Source organism: Castor canadensis, chromosome 3, assembly GCF_047511655.1.
Source record: "Castor canadensis chromosome 3, mCasCan1.hap1v2, whole genome shotgun sequence".
Lineage (NCBI taxonomy): Eukaryota > Metazoa > Chordata > Mammalia > Rodentia > Castoridae > Castor > Castor canadensis.
The window spans coordinates 33,794,808-33,817,761 of NC_133388.1; the positions used below are offsets into that span (position 1 = coordinate 33,794,808).

Below are 22,954 nucleotides of genomic sequence, written 5' to 3' on the forward strand. Positions count from 1 at the left end.
TTACAGCTATGTCTGTATGTCCGGGACCTTACTAACAGGAGAGAAAAAGATAAGAGACACCATGGCCTCGTTGCTGCTCTCAGAGAGGCCCCACCCGACTGGGGCCTGTATCCTGAACTTGCTACCGTGGTGGGCAGGAGGGGCACTTCTGCAGAGAATGCTTAAAGGGGGACAGCGTGGGAGACAGCCCTGCCCCCATCCGGGACCCTGCCCTCTGCAAGGGTAACCACTGGAGGTCTAAATGCCCCCGTCACTAGATGGAAGGCGAGGTGCCACCTTCTATGGATTGATGGGTCCAAGCCTCCTGTCCACACTCCACTTCTTGGCATCAGTGTTGAGGACCCATAATGGCAGAAAAAAAAAAGGCCATTTTCCTCCTAGACAGTGGAGCCTGTTTCTCTGTTTTACCTTTTTCTCCTGGTCCCCGGTCCAATGACAAAAGTTATCATTCGGGGCAAATCTGGCTAGCCCCTAGAGCGCTAGTTTACCTGGCCTCTGACCTGCTCTTGGGGAGACCTCCTCTTCTGTCACTCTTTCCTCATAGTACCTAAAACTCCAGTGTCCCTCATGGGACAGGATTTACTATCTCAATTAAAGGCTCAAATTCTCCTCCCCCCAGGCAGCTATCTCTACCCCCTCCTTCAGGAACACAGAGATTCCACAGTGTGGACTGATGAGATGAGTGTAGGGTGAGCCTGGATGGCCCTCCCTATTCAAATAAAACTCAAAAATCCCTTACAGTTTCCACTCCCAAAACAATATTCCCTCAAGCCTGAGGGACAGTGAGGCCTCATGCCTATTCCTAAAAACAACAAGGGCTACTAATGAGTTGCTCCAGCCCCTACAATAAGTTTAAAATTCTTATAAAAGTTAATTTTAAAATACAAGTTACAAAGTAAACAACTGGAAAGGATATAGATAGGTAATAAATGTATTTTTTGAGAAGTTAAAGGAAAAAGGAATGGTTTTTTGGATGAGAAGGGATTTTGCAAAGAAGGCGTTTGTCCTAAAGATTGTTTCAAATAGGAAGGATAAGGACAAGCCATCAAAGGGTTTAGTATGTTGTATGAAGGTCTGAGGAAGTTTGAAAAGTGTGTAATAAAAACTTTGGTGTGTGATAAAGTTAAAGTTGAATATAATCTAAGAGTTGCCTAAAAGATTTTCAGGGTCATGTCAAACTAAAATCAAATCCTCTATGTCTATGAAATAACAAGGTTATCTTAATATTGTTCTGCTCTGAGTAACATCTACAAAAAACCATTACAGAGAAAGATTTTATCAAAGAAATTATTCATGTTTTCTGCTGATCTTGTCAAGCTTTAAGTACTACTAAATCAGAGTTCATTTACATATTTGCTTATGTGTCTTAAATGACCACCTTGTAACAGTGTTATCTGAATATGGTACAAACATTTAAAAGGTTAAAAGTGTCAATTTATATAAAATAATGAACTAAAGCTCTCTTTTATCCAAGAGTGTTATATTTAAATCCTGACAGCCCCTGCCTCCCACAGGTCACCTACCTAGGTGTGGCCTTAAAGGGACAGACTCACTCCCTGAGTCACAAATGCATCAACCCAATCTTCCGTTTCCCAGCCCCCATACCATAAGACAGCTTACAGCTTTCCTGGCAGTTATAGGATTTTGCAGAATTTAGATCCCTAGGTATGTAGTCCATGAGCAGACACCTTTTTATGCTCCTCCTAATATTCCTATTTGGGTCTTAGATAATGTATGGCCACCCGTTTCTCTCTCTGTAGTTGGAGGACTCTTGAAATTGTCTAGGGAACAACATTTCACAGTGGTTCTCCTGGCAATGCCCATCCTGATGCCCATGTTTTTGCTCTATTCTTCACCTTCCTCCCTTGTATCACACTGCATGTCTGCTATTGCTAATCAAAAATTTAACCAGTTGTACCTCCAGGGATACCAACCTCTCCAAAACACGAGGATAGTTGGCTGATACCTGCCATTCACAGCTCAGAGGATTGGCTCGAGGCCATTTACGACCTATGGCTATAAGGGACCTTCATCAACTTCAAGGAGGAGGAAATTTTCACCTTTGGAGCCTGGGTGTACGCCATTATGAGACTCACTACCCCAACGGCATTTGCCAACTAACCCTCCTTCCCCTACGCCGCCTCTTGCCAGCTCGAAGAAGCCAGACGAACACAACACCCCCCTTCCTTAACAAACAAAAAAGGGAGGAATGTTGGCAATAATGGCGCTGATAGGTTTCGGTTCTTACTGCACCCTTAAGCTTCCGTTTTCCAGGGTCACGGTCCTGCCTCAAGTCTAGCTTGAATCCTCCTTCTGCCCCAACCTCTAGTCAGCATGAACCATAAGATCCTAACCAATCAGATCATGCTGAGTCTCACTGAGGGGTATTTAAGCCCCTGCCTCTCACCTCTCTCTCTCTCTCTCATTTCAGACATATTGTAGAATTGGGTGGGTGGCTGCTGGCAGGGTTTAGGGTCAGGGAATTTGTTTCTCTCTAGAAATGGAGCAGAGTGGGGTCATTGATTGCAAACAAGCAGAACTAGTAGAGCAGGAGATTTGTCCCTTCTGGGGCCCCTTCCTTCATCAAGAAGAAGGGAATCTTCTTATCTTTCTTTACCTTTGACGCCCTGGGCTGAAAACCAGTTTTTTATTTTATTTTATTTTGCTGCACCTGTATCAGAACATCCCTGCCCAGGTACAAAAGTAGACCTTAAAAAGTAGACAGGAGGCAGGTGCCTGTGGTTCATGCCTGTAATCCTAGCTACTTAGACAGAGATCAGGAGGATCGAGGTTCGAGCCAGACTGGGCAAACAGTTCGTAAGACTCTATCTTGAAAAAACCCATCACAGAAACAAGGGCTGGTGGAGTGGCTCAAAGTGTAGGCCCTGAGTTTAAGCCCCAGTACCAGCAAAAAAAAAAAAAAAATGTAGACAGCTTTTTGCTGCCAGACCACCGCCATCATGGGTCGCATGCATGCTCCTGGGAAGGGCCTGTCCCAGTGGGCTCTGCCCTATCGCCGGAGCATCCCCACCTGACTGAAACTGATGTCTGACGACGTGAAGGAGATTTACAAACTGGCCAAGAAGGGCCTGACTCCCTCGCAAATTGGTGTCATCCTCAGGGACTCACATGGAGTTGCATAAGTACGTTTTGTCACAGGCAGTAAAATCTTGAGAATCCTTAAGTCCAAAGGACTTGCTCCTGATTTTCCTGAGGATCTCTACCATTTAATTAAGAAAGCAGTTGCTGTCCGAAAGCATCTTGAGAGGAACAGAAAGGATAAAGATGCTAAGTTCCGTCTGATTCTGATAGAGAGCCGAATTAACCAGTTGGCTCAATATTATAAGACCAAGCGGTCTTATATGAATCATATTTCATATATTCATATATGAATATATGAATTCATATTTCCAAGCGGAAATATGAATCACCCACAGCCTCTGCCCTAGTGGCATAAATTTGTCTTGTGTACCCAAGCAATAAAATAATTGTTTCAATAAAAAAAAAACGTAGACAGGAGTTACACATAGGGACATGAAGGCCTGGAAGGGGCAGGGGGCTGGCCTAGCCTCCTGGCTGGCAGCACTTCTCAGCTTCTCGTGGGCATCAGAGCTGGCTGGTGGTGACTGGTCTGTTTTCGACCCCACAAACAGAAGCTTTTCTGTGCCTGTCCTCAGGGATAGGAGCCCTGCACCCCTGTGTCCTGATTGTTTTCTCCCAATTAAGCAAAGAAGCCAACTACTTTATTCTTAAGCAAACTAATTGCATCTTAGCAGGCCCTGTGCCTCTGAAAACCAGTCTTGCTTCACCTAGTGAAGGCCGTTCTCTCTTTCTGGCTTGGAAAAATTCCCTGCAGGTTATTGATGGGTTTAGTACTGGAACACGAAGCAAAATAATGTGAAAGGCAAGACATGGAAAAATGAGGCATGATTTTGGTTTGCCAGGCATTTCTCCCTCATCTATTAACTTAACTAGCAACTATACTACCTAGTCAGAGGAGGCAAAAATGGTTCTATCATCATTGTATAGATGAAAAAAATGCTAGTGGTACATTTTTTAATTTATTTTTTCTAACAGTACATTAAATGATGGTCCACAGCTCATCAAAAGAAAAACCAGCCTAGGGCTCTTTCTCCTATACTTTTTCCACTGGACCCAGGTGTATATGCTTGACACTTGAAGACATGTGCTAACATACTCCAGGACACCACATGCCAAATAATATCCCCAGATGCTAACAGGGAGTGTTTTAGTTTCATCTCAAATGAGTTCATTGTGTATATAAAGCACACATCATTTAGTGAGCACTTCATGTGAGTCTGGAGACATTTCTGTGCCTAAAAGCTCCTACATGACCTTTTCAGGTGCCCATTGTGAGATATTCTGGATAGCAGTTGCTGTTTTGTGGGCTAACAGATTCATGGCAGTAGATTTTTGTGGGGAGACATTCCCTAGGCCTGGTCTTCCTGCCCCAGTAGTGTTTGAGAAGGTGGATGGCTCTTCTAGCTTGACTTTGACCTTAGCTCACTCTTTGCTGGTAGAAGTTTGTGGAGCTTTTGTTTTGTCTCCTACTAGCTACCTTAGCAACTTGGAACCAGCCTGGCTAAGTGACACAGGTCCAAAATGGACTGTTGTGTGTCACTTCTTGTTTCTTAAAGTTATCTGCTAGGTACTTAGCTCATTGCCAAGTTTATCAAATGCTGTTGTGTTCAGCTCTGTGGAAGATACATGGTGGGGGAAGTGATTAAAGTTCCTGGCAAGGTGCCATTCGTTCATTCAGCAAGTAGATACTGAGCTCCTGGGTACCACGCTGTATCCCCAGTGCTGTGCATGCAAAGATAAGATTTGACATGCTCCTGGGCTACTGGATCTAGTAGGGCCCTGACACCACAGTGGGCATTCAATGAATTGCTGGTGTTCGCCGACAGTTAGGCTCTTAATGTAACAGTAGTGGCTCATTAACAGAATCATGAATGCTTTACCGTCTTAAAGTTACAGGAAACAAGGACTTAACCTTATTTTGATACTTGGTGGTCTATCTACATTTCTCTAACTGTTCTTTATCAAACCATCATATAGTCACATCAGAAAGGTGTTTTTTTCATCTGATGGCTAGAAAACATTGGTTGGTGTAAAGGATTGTCACTGCATTTGCTGGAGTAGACATAATCTGTTTGGACTTTTAGCTTTGACATGGGCTTCTGTACTCTGAGTAGGGGCCTTGAGCATCTTTCTGGAGCTCCTCTCCAGAGCTTACTGGTCTCATTTCTGGGCTGGCTTTTTATAAAAACTATACTGCAGTTTTGGGGGGATTTTTTGGTGATATTGGGAATTGAACCCAGGGCTTTGTGCTTGCTAAGCAAGTGGTCTGCCACTTGAGCCATGCCCCTAGCCCTTTTGTTTTTATTTTGGTTTTGAGATAGGATCTGGCTATCTTTGCCTGGGCTGACCTTAACTGACAATTCTTCTGCCTTTGTCTCCTGAATAGCTGGGATTATAGGTGTGAACCACCACACCTGGCCCTGTGGTGTTTTTTTTTTTAAACTATTAGCAGGGGAAATTATAGATGTATGAACAATAAGTCCTTTTTTAAAAAAAATAGCAACCTTATTGAAATATAATTCATATACTACAACATCCACCCTTTTAGAGTCTTTTTTTTTTATTGTTTTATTATTCATATGTGCATACAAGGCTTGGGTTATTTCTCCCCCCTGCCCCCACCCCCTCCCTTACCACTCACTCCACCCCCTTCCTCTCCCCCCCACCCCCTCAATACCCGGCAGAAACTATTTTGCCCTTATCTCTAATTTTGTTGAAGAGAGTGTATAAGCAATAATAGGAAGGAACAAGGGTTTTTGCTGGTTGAGATAAGGATAGCTATACAGGGAGTTGACGCACATTAATTTCCTGTGCATGTATGTTACCTTGTAGGTTAATTCTTTTTGATCTAACCTTTTCTCTAGTTCCTGGTCCCCTTTTCCTGTTGGCCTCAGTTGCTTTTAAGGTATCTGCTTTAGTTTCTCTGTGTTAAGGGCAACAAATGCTAGCTAATTTTTTAGGTGTCTCCTTTTAGAGTCTTAAAATATTTTTTTTTTCAATGCTGGGATTGAACCTAGGAAAGCCTCTACCACTAAATTACATCCCCAGCCCAGATTCATCCTTGTAAGGTATACAACTCAGTGATTTTAGTATATTCATAAAGCTTTGCAAGCCATGCCACTATGTAATTCAGAACATTTGCATCACCCCAAATAGAGATGGTACACTTGTTAGCAGCTCCTCCATGTTCACTCCTACCCCCAGCCTCTGGCAAGCACTAATCTACTTTCTGCTTTATGAATTGGCCTGTTCCGAACATTTACTATAAGTGAATCATATATTATGTGACCTTTTGTGTTTGGCTTCCTTCACTTCATGGTATTTTCAAGGTTCATCCATGTTGTGGCCTATGTCAGTACTTAAACTCCCCACCCCCACAGTGTTAAATATTATGTGATAGTCAGTTACTTTCATCTCTCAATTTTTCTTTTTTTAAAAGATAGGGTCTGCTGTGTAGCCCAGGCTGGCCTCAAACTCATGATTCTCCTCACTCGGCCTCCCAAGTGCTGGGACTACAGCCATGTACCACCACACCTGGTGGAAATTTTTATTATTTTCAGAGGGAAAATATTTGTACTTTACTTTCTCTCCTTGATAAATTTGTTGATTGAGGTTGTGTGCAAAACTTACTGGCTGCTTCATAAGCATATTTAAGGGATTGGATTACTAATAAAAATACTCTGGAAATATCATACAGAATATTCCAAATTCTATAATTATAGCTGTGAAAAACATTTTAATGTCTTTAGAATGAGAGAAATGTGATTATGTTGGTTCATATATTTTTCTCAATCTCTGGGTATAAGGTTAGGTAAGTGAAATTTAAATAAAAGATTACCATGAATTTAAGGAAAATCTGCCATCATAGTCATTTTTCCTCACTGAAAATTTTTCTTCACTGGGTTCATTCCTTTGTATGGCTAATATTCAGTGTACGTTATGCCATGTTTTGTCTATGTATTCATCATGTATGCTTTGTGTGGACATCTGCTTTTAGTGCTGTTGGGTGTGTACCTAGGAATAGAATTATTGAGTCATATGGTAATCATTTATATAACATTTTGTTTGTTTTTATTAGACAGAATCTTGCTAGGTAGCATAGGAGAACTCTTGGTCCTCCTATGGTTAGGAATCTGGGCTTCCTGAGTAGCTAAGGGTGTGCCACCATGCCTGGCTCAACTATAACTTTTGAGGACATGCCAGACTGTTTTCCAGAGTAGCTGTACCATGTTACATTCCTACAGTGTTGTAATTTCTCTACAACCTTGCCAACACTTCATATTGTCTTCTTGGGCTTGGGCTTGCTAGGCAGGTGCTCTACCACTTGAGCCATTCCACCCGCTCTGTTATTATCTTTTTGATCATAGCCATTCTAGTGGGTGTAAAGTGCTGTCTCACTGTGGTTTTTTTCTCTAGTGAGGAATGATGCTGAGCATCATTTCATATGCTTATTGGTCTTTTGCATATCTTCTTTGGAGAAGTGTCCATTCAGATTCTTTGCTTGTTTTTTAATTGGGTTATTTTTTTTCCTGTTGAGTTTTAAGAGTTCTTTATATATTCTGAATACTAGTCCTTTATCAGGTATATGATGTACAGATATTTTCTTTCACTGTGTGGATTGTCGTTCACTGTCTTGATAGTGTTCTTTGCAGCACATAGGCTTTAAATTTTAATCAACTCTAATTTATGTCTTTTTTTCCTTTAAGAAACCATTGCCTAATCCAAAGTCACAAAGATTAACTCCTTTTTTTTTTTTTAAAGTGTTTTATAGTTTTAGTTCTTTTATGACCACTGAATTCTTATACTGACTGAGGCTTCAGAGGCTCTTGGGAGCTATTTGCTAAGGGTGGTGGGTGGTAGTAGAGCTGTTGTTCTGGGACTTCTTTTCCTTCCCTTGTATTTTTCCTGACAAGGCAATCAAAGACTTGACTCTGGGAAGCACTTGTCCTTCTTACAGGTGTTTCTGTTTTGCAGTTTTCATATTTCATTGTTTTTCTGTGTGTGTGTTTTTTTTTTTTTGAAGGTAACAAATGAAGAAGACTTTATTAGGAAATTGGACTGTAAACCTGATCAACATCTGAAGGTGGTTTCCATTTTTGGAAATACTGGTGATGGAAAGTCTCATACGCTCAACCACACTTTCTTCTATGGCCGTGAGGTCTTCAAAACTTCCCCTGCCCAGGAATCCTGCACTGTGGGAGTGTGGGCAGCCTATGACCCAGTCCACAAAGTCATAGTGATAGACACAGAAGGGCTCTTGGGGGCTACCGTGAATCTAAGCCAGAGAACACGGCTGCTGCTGAAGGTCCTGGCCATCTCAGACCTGGTCATCTATCGAACTCATGCAGACCGGCTACATAATGACCTCTTTAAATTCCTGGGGGATGCCTCTGAAGCCTATCTGAAGCACTTCACCAAGGAGCTCAAGGCTACCACTGCCCGCTGTGGCCTGGATGTCCCCTTATCCACCCTGGGCCCTGCAGTTATTATTTTCCACGAGACCGTGCACACTCAGCTTCTTGGCTCTGGTGAGTAGATGGGGTACTGTGTCACAGAGTGACCTTTTTGGGTACAAGGAGGTGGCCAGTGGGCTGGAATAGCAACTTGGTGGTGGTGGATTGCCCAGGTAAGACATAAGGAAGTGTTCTAAGAAGGATGGAGTTGTCAACCATGTCAAGGATTGAGAATTGCCAATTGACTTTGGAACCATAGAGGTGGGATGAAAGCTGGATCAGAGTGAGGTCAATAGGTGAGTTGGGTGTGGTGGTGCATGCCTGTAATTCTAGCACTTGAGAGGCTGAGGCAGGAGGATCATGAGTTCAAGGCCTGCCTAAGCTACATCAAGAGATCCTATCTTAAAAAAAAAATAGGTTACGAGTATATTGAACTCTTTCTAAGACTTCTATAAAGAGAAGCAGAACAGTATAGTGATAGCTGGAGCCTAATGTAGAATTTCAAGGAATTTCTCTTTTTAAAGTTTAAGATGGGAGATATTACAGATACTGGTTTACTGATGAGGCAGTACAAGAGAGCAGGTGCCTAGCATGCTTGAGGCCCTGGGTTCAATCCTCAGCACACCACATAAAGAAAGAAGGAAAAACAAACCAGGAACAATTGGAATGTTGGTCAGGTAGAAGAGTTGACTTAGTCAGGAGCGTGGACAGTTCATCCACATCAGTAGGAGAGAGAGAGGCTGTGTGGACATGGCTGTGTGGACATGACTACGGGTAAGCAGATAGATGTGGGTGTGGGTGTAAACTCTTGTCTTACTGTTTTCATTTTAGAGAAATAGGGAGCAAGATTACTGCCTGAATGGGGGGGATGAAGGAACAAGTGCAACAACAGTGATGGATGGTGGCATATAGCAGTATGGCCCCCAAAACAGTCATACATTCATTCAGCGAAGTATACATCATGTGCTGAGCACTGGGACACAGAGTTAAAACAACATCCACTCTTGACCAACTCACAATTTAGTTAAGGGGAGACCACTGCTGTTCTGATCTGAGGCAGATGTTGGTAGTGGAGCTGGGGCAGTGCAGAGGAGGGACTCTGCACATCCTATGTGATCTTGGAAAGAGGAGGTGATGTTTGCTCTGAGCCTTGGCTAGGTAGAGGAGGAGAGGGTGATGTTCTTGGAAGAGCAAATGTATGGCAGCTTCCAGCAGAAGGTTATATGAAGGAAACTACTGCAGTAGTTTCTTAAACTCCAGTCATGCCCCCTTGGATGTGTTCTCCACTCAGCAGCAAGAGTGATTTCTTTAAATAAAGGCTTAATTTATAATTTAGATCCTGTGATATTTCTGCTGTATCTTGTCAGTGGCTTTCAACTACGTCAAAATATAATCCAAGTTCCTAAATACGGTGTGCTAATTCTAATTCCTTCTTGTAGGTCTGATCTCCTCTGCTTACTCCCTGCACTGTCTCCCCACTCTGTATGTGTACATGTGTATATATATGTATATATATGTATATATGTATATATGTATATATATATATATATATATATATATATATGTATATATATATATATATACATATATATACCCACTCTCCAAGTGGCAGTGCTGCCTTTCTCTGTTCCTTGCATATGCTACTCTGGGTGGTCACTCTGTCCCCTTCTGTCTCTCAGATTCAGCTCAACTCTCAGCCCTGTAAAGGCTTTCCTGACTACCCCCATAATGTGGTGTTTCCTAAACTCTACTGCTTACACTGTTGTCTCTGTTCATCTGCACATGTCACATCTGAAGTCATCCTAGGCATTGCTTTTTTGTTGTTGGTCTTTTCCCATTAGAGTGGAAACAGGATGAGGGCAGGAATTGCCTGCCTTATTTACTCTATCTAAAGAGCCTGGATGAGTGTTTGACACACAGATGTTTGCTGAATGAATAAATGAAGAGGTTCTGTGTCTGAAGCACAGTTTGTGTAGGAGGAGTGTTGGAAATTCTTGAGTTGCCTTGACTCAGTTCTCAAGAATGACAGGAGCCCCTGAAAGACCATAAGCGGAGTTAACACCGTCAGATTTGTGTTTTCAAAATCTCTCTTGGCAGCCTGTTGGAGGGTGAGTTAGAGGTGCCTGCCTGGAGTCAGGGAGGCCTGTCAGGAGGTTGTCACGGTATTCAGGTGAGAGAAGGTGGAGACTGGGCCAAGGCAGTAGTAGTAGAAGGGCAGTGGACAGGCTGAGCCCTAAGAGAGGTGGTGATGGGCCTGGGACTAGTTGATTGTGTGGTCCCAATGACTCATGACCTTCTAGAGTGAAAGCAGAGACTCAAGAGCAAGTGACTGTGAGGTAAGAAGAGGTGAGAAATACTGCCTTAGGATGCTTCCTGTGACCAGTGCTTCTTGTGCCACTTTGGATCTTTACAACTTTGAGGGGAAGATTTAATTGTCAGTTCAGGATTTTGAAATGACAAGTCTGCCGTGTCCTATGCAATGTGGGTTTTTGTTTGAACTCCTTCCTCAGCCTCCTGATTGCTGGAATTTACAAGCATGGTCCACCACATTGGGCTATGCTATGTGTTTTAAAATAAATACTAATTTGACTGTCTTTGTTATTCAGTACAGTCAGTAGCAATCTCATTTTACAGATGAAGAAACCAAACTTAAGAGAGCTTCTTACATTATGTAACCCAGGAGGTTCTAGCAAAACTGGGATTCAAATCAAGGTCTTCTAACTCCTAAATCCGGAGCTTTTTCTTGAATACCACTGTGGCTTCCTAAAACCGTAAGACGGAACCACGGAAGCCATAATTTATAAATTTATAAATTTATAATTTATAGGAGGGGGTGCCTGAATGATGGGCAAATTGATAATTAGATTTTTTTCTTTCTCTCATAGAATTTCTGGTTTTATGTTTGTTTTTCTTTTCTGGATATAGGATTCCTAGCCAGGGTTTTAGTAGAAAAATGAATTATAGGTTGAATATTCCCTATCCAAAATGCTTGGTACAGGAGCCAGGCACCATGGCTCACATCTATAATCCTAGCTACTTAGGAGGCAATCAGGAGGATCATGGTTTGAAGCCAGCCGGGACAAATAGTTTGCAAGATCCTATCTCAAAAAAACCCATCACAAAAAAGGGCTGGCAGAGTGGCTCAAGTGCTAGAGTGACTGCCTAGCAAGTGTAAGGCCCTGAGTTCAAGCAACATTACCACATTAAAAAAAAAAAAAAAGCTACAAAATGCTTGGGACCAGGCTGTTGGCATGGCTCAAGTGGTAGAGCCCTTGCCTAGCAAGCACAAGGTCCTGAGTTCAACTCCCAAAATGGTTGGGACCAGAATTGTTTCAGATCTTGGAGACTTTTTGGAGTTTGGCCTATTTGCATAGACGTTACTGGTGAAACCTCCTTAATTTGAAAATCCCAAACCTGAAATGCTCCAAAATCTAGTGTTCCAAAATTTTTAGAATTTGGAGCATTTCAGACTTTGGATTTTCAAATTAGGGATCCCCAGTCTGTATTTCTGTTTTACACGTGAGCAGTGGTTACATGTCAAGGGACAAACTGTAAGGTGGCTGGCAGGAAGGGAAGGAAGCTGGACTGAGCTCCTGGGTGACTTTGGGAGAAGCCGGCGACCCCCACAGCTACTTCTTTTTTTCCCCGTGATACTGTGGTTTGAACTTAGGGCCTACACCTTGAGCCACTCCAGCAGCCCTTTTTTGTAATGGGTTTTTTTCAAGATGGGGTCTTGTGAACTGTTTGCCTGAACTGGCTTCGAACTGCGATCCTTGATCACTGCCTCCTAAGTAGCTAGGTTACAGGTGTGAGCCACTGGCACCCGCCAGAGCTACTTCTTTCAAAATTGCAAGATGTGATGAGTGTAGGGAATGAAGTGGAGAGTTGTGGCTACTTTTCTTTGATGACTGTTCCTTTAAATTTAAGCTAATGAGAGTTGGGGATATGGCTCAGTGGTAGAGCATGCACCTATCATGCATGAGGCCCTGAGCTCCATTCCCAGCACTGCAAAAACAAATGAACAAATACTTTTTACTTTTTTTTTGAGGGGGCAGTGCTTGGGTTTGAACTTAGGGCTTCAAAGCTTGCTAGGCAGACTTTGAAAAATTATTTTAAAAAATTATCTTAAAATAATTATTAAAAAAAAAACAAATAAATTTGACCTAATCTGTCTTCAGTGTTAATTGGAATGATCTTATTAAAATATTAAAGGACATTAAACAAAACAGTGCTTCCATCCTTTACCTCCAAAACACTTGCTGACTCCATCTGTCCTCCAGCTGTCTACACTTCTAGGCAAATACTGAGCCCATGATGAGCTAATACCTCCTGCACTGGTAGTTGCTTACAGCTTCATCATTTAAGACCAGAAATTTCAAAGTACAAAATTTTAAATGCTTACTCATTAGTAGGTGAGTGGTTAAATATATGTACAGGCTGAAGACTGTATAGCTGTTAATATGAATAAGGAACTTCTCAGCATGAGTCATAACAAGGACAGATGCAGAATATTATTTAAGTGCTAACAAAGCATGTTGCACATAAATGTTGGTAAATGTGGCAGAAAAAACTCTGAAATGGTGAACTCTGAACTATAGTTACCTTTGGGGAGTAGAAGGGAGCTAAGTCCATACATATCTTTTCTTTTATGCTTTGTGACCCATTTTTCTTACAGTGAAGACATTTTTTTGTTGGTACTGGAGTTTGAACTCAGCCTCATGCTTATTAGGCATGCACTTTTGTCTCTTGAGCCACTCCACCAGCCCAGTGAAGACTTTCAAATAGACTACTTTGAAGTATGATTTGTGTATGGAAAAGTGCATATTACATTAATGTGTGTAATGTGATGAATTTTCACAGCCTGAACACACCCATGTAATCAGTACCAGATCACAAAACACCCATGCCTTCTATTGGCAATAATGGCGCCGATAGGTTTCGGTTCTTACTGCACCCTTAAGCTTCTGTTTCCCAGGGTCACAGTCCTGCCTCAAGTCTAGCTTGAATCCTCCTTCTGCCCCAACCTCCAATCAGCATAAACCATAAGATCCTAACCAATCAGATCATGCTGAGTCTCACTGAGGGGTATTTAAGCCCCTGCCCTTCTCTCTCTCTCTCTCTCTCTCTCTCTCTGCTCTCTTGGCTCTCTCCCTCTCCCACCCAGCAATATAGAATCTCTTGCCAGATCACTCCTCTCCACATGGTCACTTTTGGGGCCTATATTTCCAACACCTTTCTCTTGCTCCTTTCCAGGCAAGGCTAACCTAATGGTATAATTCTAACAACATGTTAGTTGTGGCTATGTGTATAGTTCACATATATGGAGTAGAGTTTGTCTTAGTTTTACAAGGAAGATAGCTAACTTCTTTGTTTTCTTAAAGTCACTCACTAGGGCTGGAGGCATAGCTTAAATGGTAGACCATCTGCCTAGCAATGTGAGGCCCTGAGTTCTAACTCTAGTACCTCCAAAAAAAAAAAAATAGAAGTTATCACTCATTGCTCATGTCCCTCTTTCTGCTTGTACAGATCATCCCTCAGAGGTGCCAGAGAAGCTCATCCAGGACCGGTTCCGGAAGCTAGGCCGCTTCCCCGAAGCCTTCAGTTCCATTCACTACAAGGGAACCAGGACTTACAACCCCCCCACAGACTTCTCTGGGCTTCGACGTGCTTTGGAGCAGCTGCTAGAGAACAACACTACCCGGTCTCCCCGGCACCCAGGGGTCATCTTCAAAGCCCTGAAGGTCAGTTGGCTCCTGCCCTGGGTGCTTCTCTTGGGTACGAGTGAGTGGTGAGAACACTCAGTTTTCCAGCATTCATGATGCAGGTAATTGGAAGACTGGGATGTAAAGAGAAAGTATAGGAAGAGGAAGAGCATGAGTGGAGTTTGCATCTATCCCATGCCTTCATCTTACTGACAGCATGAGTGTGGAGGCATCTTGAGTCATAACAAAAAGTTGATAGAGCCTCATTTTGGAGAAAAAGTAAGCTTTTGGGGAATAGGAAAAAGCATTCGTTCTGGGTGGTCTGGCCCAGTCCTAGTGAGTTGACCTCAGATTGAAGCTCAGTTTATACTTTACGCTCTTCTTTATATTAACTTAACTGTGCTTTTTTTCTTTAGTTTTACTATTTTTTTCCTTACTTTTCATAGTTTGTTTTCTGTTGTTACAACAAAATACCTGAGACTGGATAATTTATAAAGAATAGAGGTTTATTTGATTCATAGGTCTGGAGAATTTCCATTGTGCTGGCATCTGCTCAGCATCTGGTGAGGGCCTTTTTGCTGAATGGTTACATGGTGGAGGGCATCACATGGCAAGACAGAGCAAGTGTTTCAGGGGGCTCTCATGACCTCCTACCCTTCCCCCAAGGTCCCATTTCCAAATACAATGAATTTGAGGATTAAGTTTCCAACATGTGAAATTTGAGGGATATATTCAAATATCAGCATCACCAAAATGAACTTTTTTTTTTTTGGTGGTATTAAATTTAGGGCCTCACACTTGCTAGGCAAGTGCTCTTACTGCTTTTGCCATTCCAATAGCCCTTTTTTATGATGGGTTTTTTCGAGATAGGGTTATCCAAGCTATTTGCCAGGCTGGCTTTGAACTGTGATCCACCTGATCGCTGCCTCCTGAGTAGGATTACAGGTGTGAGTCACCAGTGCCTGGCCAAAATTAACTTCTTAAGAAGGAAACCTTGTTGTCACTGTAAGTGGAATGTTTGTATCCCAGGTAGAAAATTATCAACATAAAACCCAAAAACAGTCACATGATAACAATAATTAATTGCTTATTAGGTACTGAAGTTGAGAGTATTAGCATTTTGTATGAATTAATTCATTAATCCTTATTAGTGTTTTCATTAATCTGTATTAGTGTTTTCATTTTGAAGATTGGGAAACTGAGGCACAGAGAAATGGAAGTAATTGGCAATAGTTACTAAGTGACAATAGGCATAAACTAAGCCCTGGTCATTTTATTCCAGAGCTCCTTCTCATAATCAGGAAGGCTCTACTGCCTCTCAGCAAATAAAATAACAGTATTTTTAGTCAGAGACTGTTGCTCATGGAAGATTCTGAGACTTGGGCCTGTTTCTTCTTTATTTAAAAGGAAGATTAGCAAGTATATAGGAGATAACAGATATACTATTGTCTGTGTAGATTTTTCTCCTTAACAGATTCTAAAATTTGGAAAAGAATTGGAAAGGGGTAATTTTTTGTGGAGTTTAATGTTATTCAGTGTGTCACCTATAATCAAGTCCTATATCACCTGAAGTCTGTCATATATGCCAGTGATAGGAGGCTCACCTTTTGGGAAACCAACTCTTAAGCATCGTATCTGTTTCCTTTAAAAGCAGGTTTATTATTTTTCTTGCGTATCCCAGCAATAGGATCAATGTATTGTTTCGATTGCATAGTGAATTCCTATTATAAGGCACTCTGCTGTTCTTTAGGCTCAGGTTTATCTGCAGCTCCTTCTAACAGAGGGCTCTTACTTCTTTTACACAGAGAACCTTCCCCGCCGCCCCAGGTGGGCTTCCAGCCCTTCAACCAATATGGGTGCTACATAGCCCATCTGAGCCCCTTCGGGATTAATCTGTGTCCCCTTCTCTATCAAATGGTGTCTTGGGCCCCACAGCTACCTGGGTAGGAGGAGATCACTGCACTGAGTATTAACACCTCACTTCTGTGTGGTACTGCCGCTCTTCCACCGTGTAGTCATGGCCATCAACAGCAAGAAATGGCTGGAACAAGGGCAGTATGGGGAACAGAACAGCATAACTGGAAACCGTGACTTAGAGTATTACTGATTGTTGAAAATTGCTGTTTAAAGAATTTGGGATGGCTGGGAATGTAGCTAAGTGGTAGAAAATTTGCCTGGCATGCCTGAGGCTCTTCATCAATCCTCAGCAACATACACACACACACACATACACACACACACACACACACACAAATTGGCTAGGTGGTCTTGATGAAATTTTGATGTTTTTTTCCCACATGCATTGTTTAGAACATTCCCAGGGCCTACTAAAGCCAGGAAAAGTTTTTCCAAAAGAAATTTAGAAGTTGTTGATACCATTGTAGAAATAAGATTTAGGGACGTTTTGTTCAGTGATCAGTTGTCTAAATTCATATCCTTATGGTTTATGTAAGGAATACATGCTTAAGTATAGAAAATGTGGATCCCACAGTAGAAGATAACTGAAAACAGAGGCCACCAATAATCCCCCCATTAGAGAATGGAACTACTAACATTTTAATATGTGCCCTTGCATGCTTTGTGTCTTAAATAGGTACATAGCTTGCCATAATATTCTAGATACCAATTTGCAGTCTATTTTTTATTTTTTAGCCTATAGTAATTGTACCAGGCAGGTTTCATTGTGACGTTTACATATGTGCTTAGAGTCACCCCCTCCAAATTTGTAGTTCTTGTTTTGGCTGTACTGGGGTTTGAACTTGGTCTCAGGCTTGTTAGGCAGGCATTCTACCACTTGAGCCAGTCCGCAAGCCCTGTTTTGTGTTGAATATTTTTGAGATAGGGTCTCACCAACTATTTGCCTAGGCTGGCTTTAAACCACAGTCTTCCTGATCTGTGCCTCCCAATTAGCTAGGATTACTGATAGTGCAGAGAGAGCAAGAGGAAATGCTGACCAGAGGACTGGAGTAGGGATGAAGATGCCCAGGGGTTAGAGGGAGAAGAGATTTGGAACTGGGAGGAATGAGAAGGGACAGGAGAAAAGGGGTTGGCACAAAGGTGGGCAGACCCTGTGGTACATGCTGATTTGCATAATCTGTGGAACTTCAAAGATTTGGTATGGGGCATAATGTAAATAGTGAATTTGAGTAAATCATGTATGGGGGTTCCTTATATGATCCTTGCAGCTTTTCTGAAATTTGAAATTATATCAAAATAAAAAGTCACTCCTCCCTCCCAAAAAAGAGAATAAAACCAATTTGTGGTTTTGTATAATAGTTAAAAGCCTGGGCTCTGGAATCAGGTTCACTTGTGTTGGAATTCTGTTTACCAGTTGTTTGGTCGTGGGAAATTATTCATTCATTCATTCAACAAATAAATGAGCACATTTGTGTGCCAGGCAGAGTTTGAGGTGCTGAGTATACAGCGGTAAGTAAAACCAACCAAGATCTCTGCTCTGGGAGTTCTGCTCCAGACTTTTCCTTAACTATAGGAAGGGGTAATAGAATGTTCCCAACAGGGCTGATGTGGGGGTGAAATGAGAACATATTAAGAAGCAAAGTGCTTGGTATATACTAAATGTTCAGTGGGAGTGATGTTAAGGAAAAATTGAAAATTTTATATGAATAATTCATGAAGTACTTTTAGAATTTTAGAATTTGAGGCTAACGTGTACTTAAGAGGTATTGGCTAATCGTGTCCTTATAATGGCTCAAAGGCAGTCCAGGTGGAATCTACTCTTAATGCAGACATTCTCAAAAGACGCAGAATCTGTATGATATACAAACGGTTATAAATATGATCACTGTGAATTATAAGGTGAGTAGGCCAGTGGATTATGGCAGTTTCTTAGCTTTTCTCAAAATTAACCCAGCTTAATGTTTAAATGAAATCGTCAGGGAGATTGAATGCTGCAAGCAGTAATTACTGCTCAGGGATTTTTCTCTTTAGGAATCTTGCTTGTCTTACTCCAGGCCACTTGGTTAGGCACTTTTGAGGAAAACAGTTACACTGTATCCTTGTAAGATGATACCATTCATGAAATGTTCTGTGATTAAATTAACTGGTCAGCTGGAATTCTGATGATTCTTAGTAACTGGTTTATCTAGAATTTCTCTTGAACCTGGTATTTTCTGCTCTCTGTGGTAGGTGAGGGGCTATGCTGGACTGAGATGTAGAACCTACTCCTCCTACTCCTGTCTTTGGGAAAGAGTGACCTGTTCAGGCACATGGTTTGGGCTGTCCCCAGGAAAGTGTATTTGTTCTTGCATCTTACTCAGTCCTGTTTTTTCTTTGTTTGTTTGTTTCCTTCTTTAAATTTGGAGCGATGATCAGCATTAGGCATATTGAGTAGAGTCTTATTGCTGTTAAAATTAATTCTGCTGTCTTCATAGTTCCCAGTATTCCTAGTAGTGTATAATGTAGTGGTGGTCTGTTCTTATCCACTTACTCTTTTATACTGTTGTATTTTTTTGTGTGTGGTACTGGGGATTTAATTTGTTAAAGAAGATAGTGGGGGTGGGTATAGACAGGTAATTGGTCAAATGCCAAAATAATTTGTTTGGCTTCCTCTTTTTCCCTTGATATTCTTTATTTCTTCTGATTCCTTAGCAACTCACTGAATAAATACTTTGAGAAGGCTAGGGATGTATTTTAGTATTATTTATATGATTCTTTGCTACTTATTTAAAAAAGAGAATTGGAGCCTGTAATTCCAACACTTAGGATGTGGAGGCAGCAGGATCACTAGTTGAAGTCTATTCTGGGCTACATAGTGAATCCTCGTCACAAAAAAAAAAGTGGAGTGGCTCAAATCGTAGAGTGCTTGAATGCAAGGGCTGAGTTCAATCTCCAATAACAATAAATAAATGGGAACAGAGTTTCTCTTTAAAATAAAAAAAAAGTTATTAGCTTTAACTTTTTATTTTTTGCATGGCACTGGGAATCAAATTCAGAGCCTTGTGCCTGTTAGGCAAGTTTTTTGAGACAGGGTCTTGCTAACTGCCCAGATTGACCTGTAACTTAAAGATCCTCCTGCCTCTGCCTTCTGAATGTTGGAATAACAGCTGTGCCTCACCTTGCCCGGCCTATTAGCTTTCTTTTACCTGTGAGGTTTCACCTGATTGATGCAGCACTATTAGAATTGAAGGTGTCCAAGTGCACTTCACGTGTTCATTATCGAACAGGAAGTATCAATTTGGAAGTGGGATCAATGAGAAAGAATGACAAGTTTCATGTGTGTGGGAAGGGGGATAGGGAAGAGAGACAGATAGACAGAAATCTGCAGCCACTTTCTGCCTTAGCGGTTTTCCCATATCTGCCTTGGAATGGTTTCCTTGCTGACAGGATCACTTTCCTTGCCATTTGAACTCAGGGCCTCATACTTGCTAGGTAGGTGCTTTACCTTGAGCCACTCTACCAGCCTTTTTTTTTTTTTTCATTTTTCTTTTATTATTCATATGTGCATACAAGGATTGGTTCATTTCTCCCCACTGTCCCCACCCCCTCCCTTACCACCCACTCCGCCCCCTCCCCCCCAATACCCAGCAGAAACTATTTTGCCCTTATTTCTAATTTTGTTGTAGAGAGAGTATAAGCAATAATAGGAAGGAACAAGGGTTTTTGCTGGTTGAGATAAGGATAGCTATACAGGGCATTGACTCACATTGATTTCCTGTGCGTGTGTGTTACCGACTAGGTTAATTCTTTTTGATATAACCTTTTCTGTAGTACCTGTTCCCCTTTTCCTATTGGCCTCAGTTGCTTTAAGGTATCTGCTTTAGTTTCTCTGCGTTAAGGGCAACAAATGCTAGCTAGTTTTTTAGGTGTTTTACCTATCCTCACCCCTCCCTTGTGTGCTCTCGCTTTTATCATGTGCTCATAGTCCAATCCCCTTGTTGTGTTTGCCCTTGATCTAATGTCCACATATGAGGGAGAACATACGATTTTTGGTTTTTTGAGCCAGGCTAACCTCACTCAGAATGATGTTCTCCAATTCCATCCATTTACCAGCGAATGATAACATTTCGTTCTTCTTCATGGCTGCATAAAATTCCATTGTGTATAGATACCACATTTTCTTAATCCATTCGTCAGTGGTGGGACATCTTGGCTGTTTCCATAACTTGGCTATTGTGAATAGTGCCGCAATAAACATGGATGTACCAGCCCTTTTTTTGTGATAGGGTTTTTTGAGATAAGGTCTTGTGAACTATTTGCCAGGGCTGACTTCTCTGCCTCCAGAGTAGGTAGGATTACAGGCATAAGCTACCCGCACCAGGCCTGGGTTTTACTTATTTATTTATTTTTTGGTGATACTGGGCCCTCACGCTTGCTAGGCAGGCATTCTTAACACCTGAACCACTCTGTCAGCCCTTCCAGCACCATTTTTCTAGCTGGGACATTTTGTACTCCTTTGCTTAGGATCCACAGCGCCAGCCCAAACACCACAAGATACACCCTTGCTGAGCAGCTAAATCTGTTGAAACAGATGCTCAAATCCAAATTGAATAGAGAAATTGAATATTAATTATGGTTGTTTCTACTTACAGTTCTGAACAACTGGAAAAACCATTTTAAAGTTTGAATTCATGTAGGTTTCATGTAATACATTCTTTAGCTTCTGATTGCTAAAGAACTCTGGCTCCAATTCCATCACATTAGGAAGCACCTATTAAGTATTTATAAAGCTATGATGTTTGTTAGGGGGTGGTAACATTGATTGCAGAAGAATGTCCATTTGATTCAGGAATTCCTCTGCTAGGTACAATAGAAGGAGCCATACTGTTGCCAAGGCAACTAAAGTTCAAGATCATCTGGTTTCCAGGCAACCAGGTCTCCAGGCTTGCTTCAAATACTTTTGTAGGCACTCTCAGGAGAGGCCCTTGCCTGAATTTCCCTCTCAGCTTTGGGACCTCAGGAGGAGGAAAGCCCGAGAAATCATGGAATGATGTGAGGTTTGGCTTTTCCTTTTTTTTGATGGTGCTGGGGATTGAACCCAGAGCCTCATGCATGCTCTACTACTGAGCTACATCCCAGGTCTGGAAATTTTGAACTGGCAAAAGATATGGATCAGGTGGTAGGTTATGTCTACACTAGAAAAAGCAAATCAGATTATAGAGGAAGGAGGACAATTGTTTCCTATCTTTGTGTCTAAAATATGCTAACACCAGAAAATTTTAATAGTTACTGTTATTCACATCCTCTTGGTTCTTATAAGACTTCCTGAAGCTTGTTGAGGTCTGGTTCTTTATTGTCAGATTGTGCTTGTGAAAGAACTGATATGCTTGTTCCCTTATCCAACACGTAAGAGAGTGGGTGACCAGCACCTGAAGTGATAAGACTGGTTTGTCTAGGAGTGCTTTGCTTTCTGATGTCATAAGAGGTTGCCTGTTGTCTTGGACATGGGCTACCAGTTAATTTGCCTAGGGCAGAGAATGATAGGAGTTCTAAGAGCTAAGTTCCATGGGAAATCAGGCTGCAGATTGTTTCACGCTAAGTCCTGAGAGAGTTAAAAAATGCACCCTTTCCCTGAAGAACTTTCAGAGAATTGATCTGGGCCACTTGGGTTGAAACAGAAATGTGCTGTCAGTGTTACTGGGCTCCCAGTTTATTTATTGGAGGTAGCCTCACCCCCGAATTCAACTCACTGAATTCATGCTAAGTTTGATATTATTTGTCCTTAGGAAAACAAGTACTTAGGTTAGCCTAAAAGAAATATATCTGAAGCCAGGTGCTGGTGGCTCATGCCTGTGGTCCTAGCTACTCAAGAGGCAGAGATCGGGAGGACTGCTGTTTGAAGCCAGCCTGGGCAGAATAGTTCCTCAAGACCCTATCTCCAAAAAAACCTTCATAAAAAAAAAAAACGGCTGGTGGAGTGACTCAAGGTGTAGGCCCTGAGTTCAAACCCCAGTACTCAAAACAAAACAAAACAAAACAAAACTCTGAGGCTAAACAGTGCTGGTTTTGGTTTCCTTTGTATCTTCTATAGCAGCTTCTGCATTCCTTAGCTAGCTATCCTTTTTGCTCTTATTTTTTTTTGTCACCTCATTAGACACATAAGCATCTTCTTGCAGATAACTATTCACCTGCAGTGTCATCAGCCATGGAGACCAGTGAGCTACTGGGGGAAGAAGAGAGGTTCTTATATTCTGTGCATTACTTGGATTAGGTGGGAGAGTGCCTTGGAAGAAAGTGAGATAGTCCTCATCATTATAAACGATATTAAGAACAGCAGCTCCCATCTTCCAAGCTCTCCATAATGCCAGGTGCTCTAACGGGTGGCCTCCTCTGAGCTTTAAAATGTTGTCTGAAGAGACCTACTGAGGAAGGTGCCACTGGTATGCCCATTCTGTGGATAAAGAAAACAGGCACAGAGTACAAAGCTCTCAACTACAAACTGAAGTAACTTCATGGATCTCATATTTTATTTATTTATTTATTTTTGTTGGTAGAGGAGGTTGAACTGGGTACCTGTGCTTGCTAGACAGGTGCTCTATCACTTGAGTCCTTTCTTTTTCTTTTTTGCTTTAGTTATTTTTCATGTAGGGTCTTGTGTTTATGCTCATGCTGGCCTGGCCTGGACTGTGTTCTTCCTATTTATGTTTCTCACATAGCTGGGATGACAGGTGCATGTCACCACACCCAATTTTATTGGTTGAGATGAGATCTGGCTCACTTCTTGCCCAGACTGGTCTTGAA

General features: G+C 41.7%; 1 protein-coding gene across 2 annotated transcripts in view; it reads left to right on the forward strand.

The window, feature by feature from the left end:
• Positions 1 to 22,954, forward strand: part of Zfyve1 (zinc finger FYVE-type containing 1) — a 54,863-nt gene that overhangs the window by 18,909 nt on the left and 13,000 nt on the right. For both annotated transcript variants that reach the window (XM_074067615.1, XM_074067616.1), the window contains exons 3-4: positions 8,126 to 8,630; positions 14,082 to 14,296. In XM_074067615.1, the coding sequence (XP_073923716.1) occupies positions 8,126 to 8,630; positions 14,082 to 14,296 (720 nt within the window). The remainder of the gene's footprint in view (positions 1 to 8,125; positions 8,631 to 14,081; positions 14,297 to 22,954) is intronic.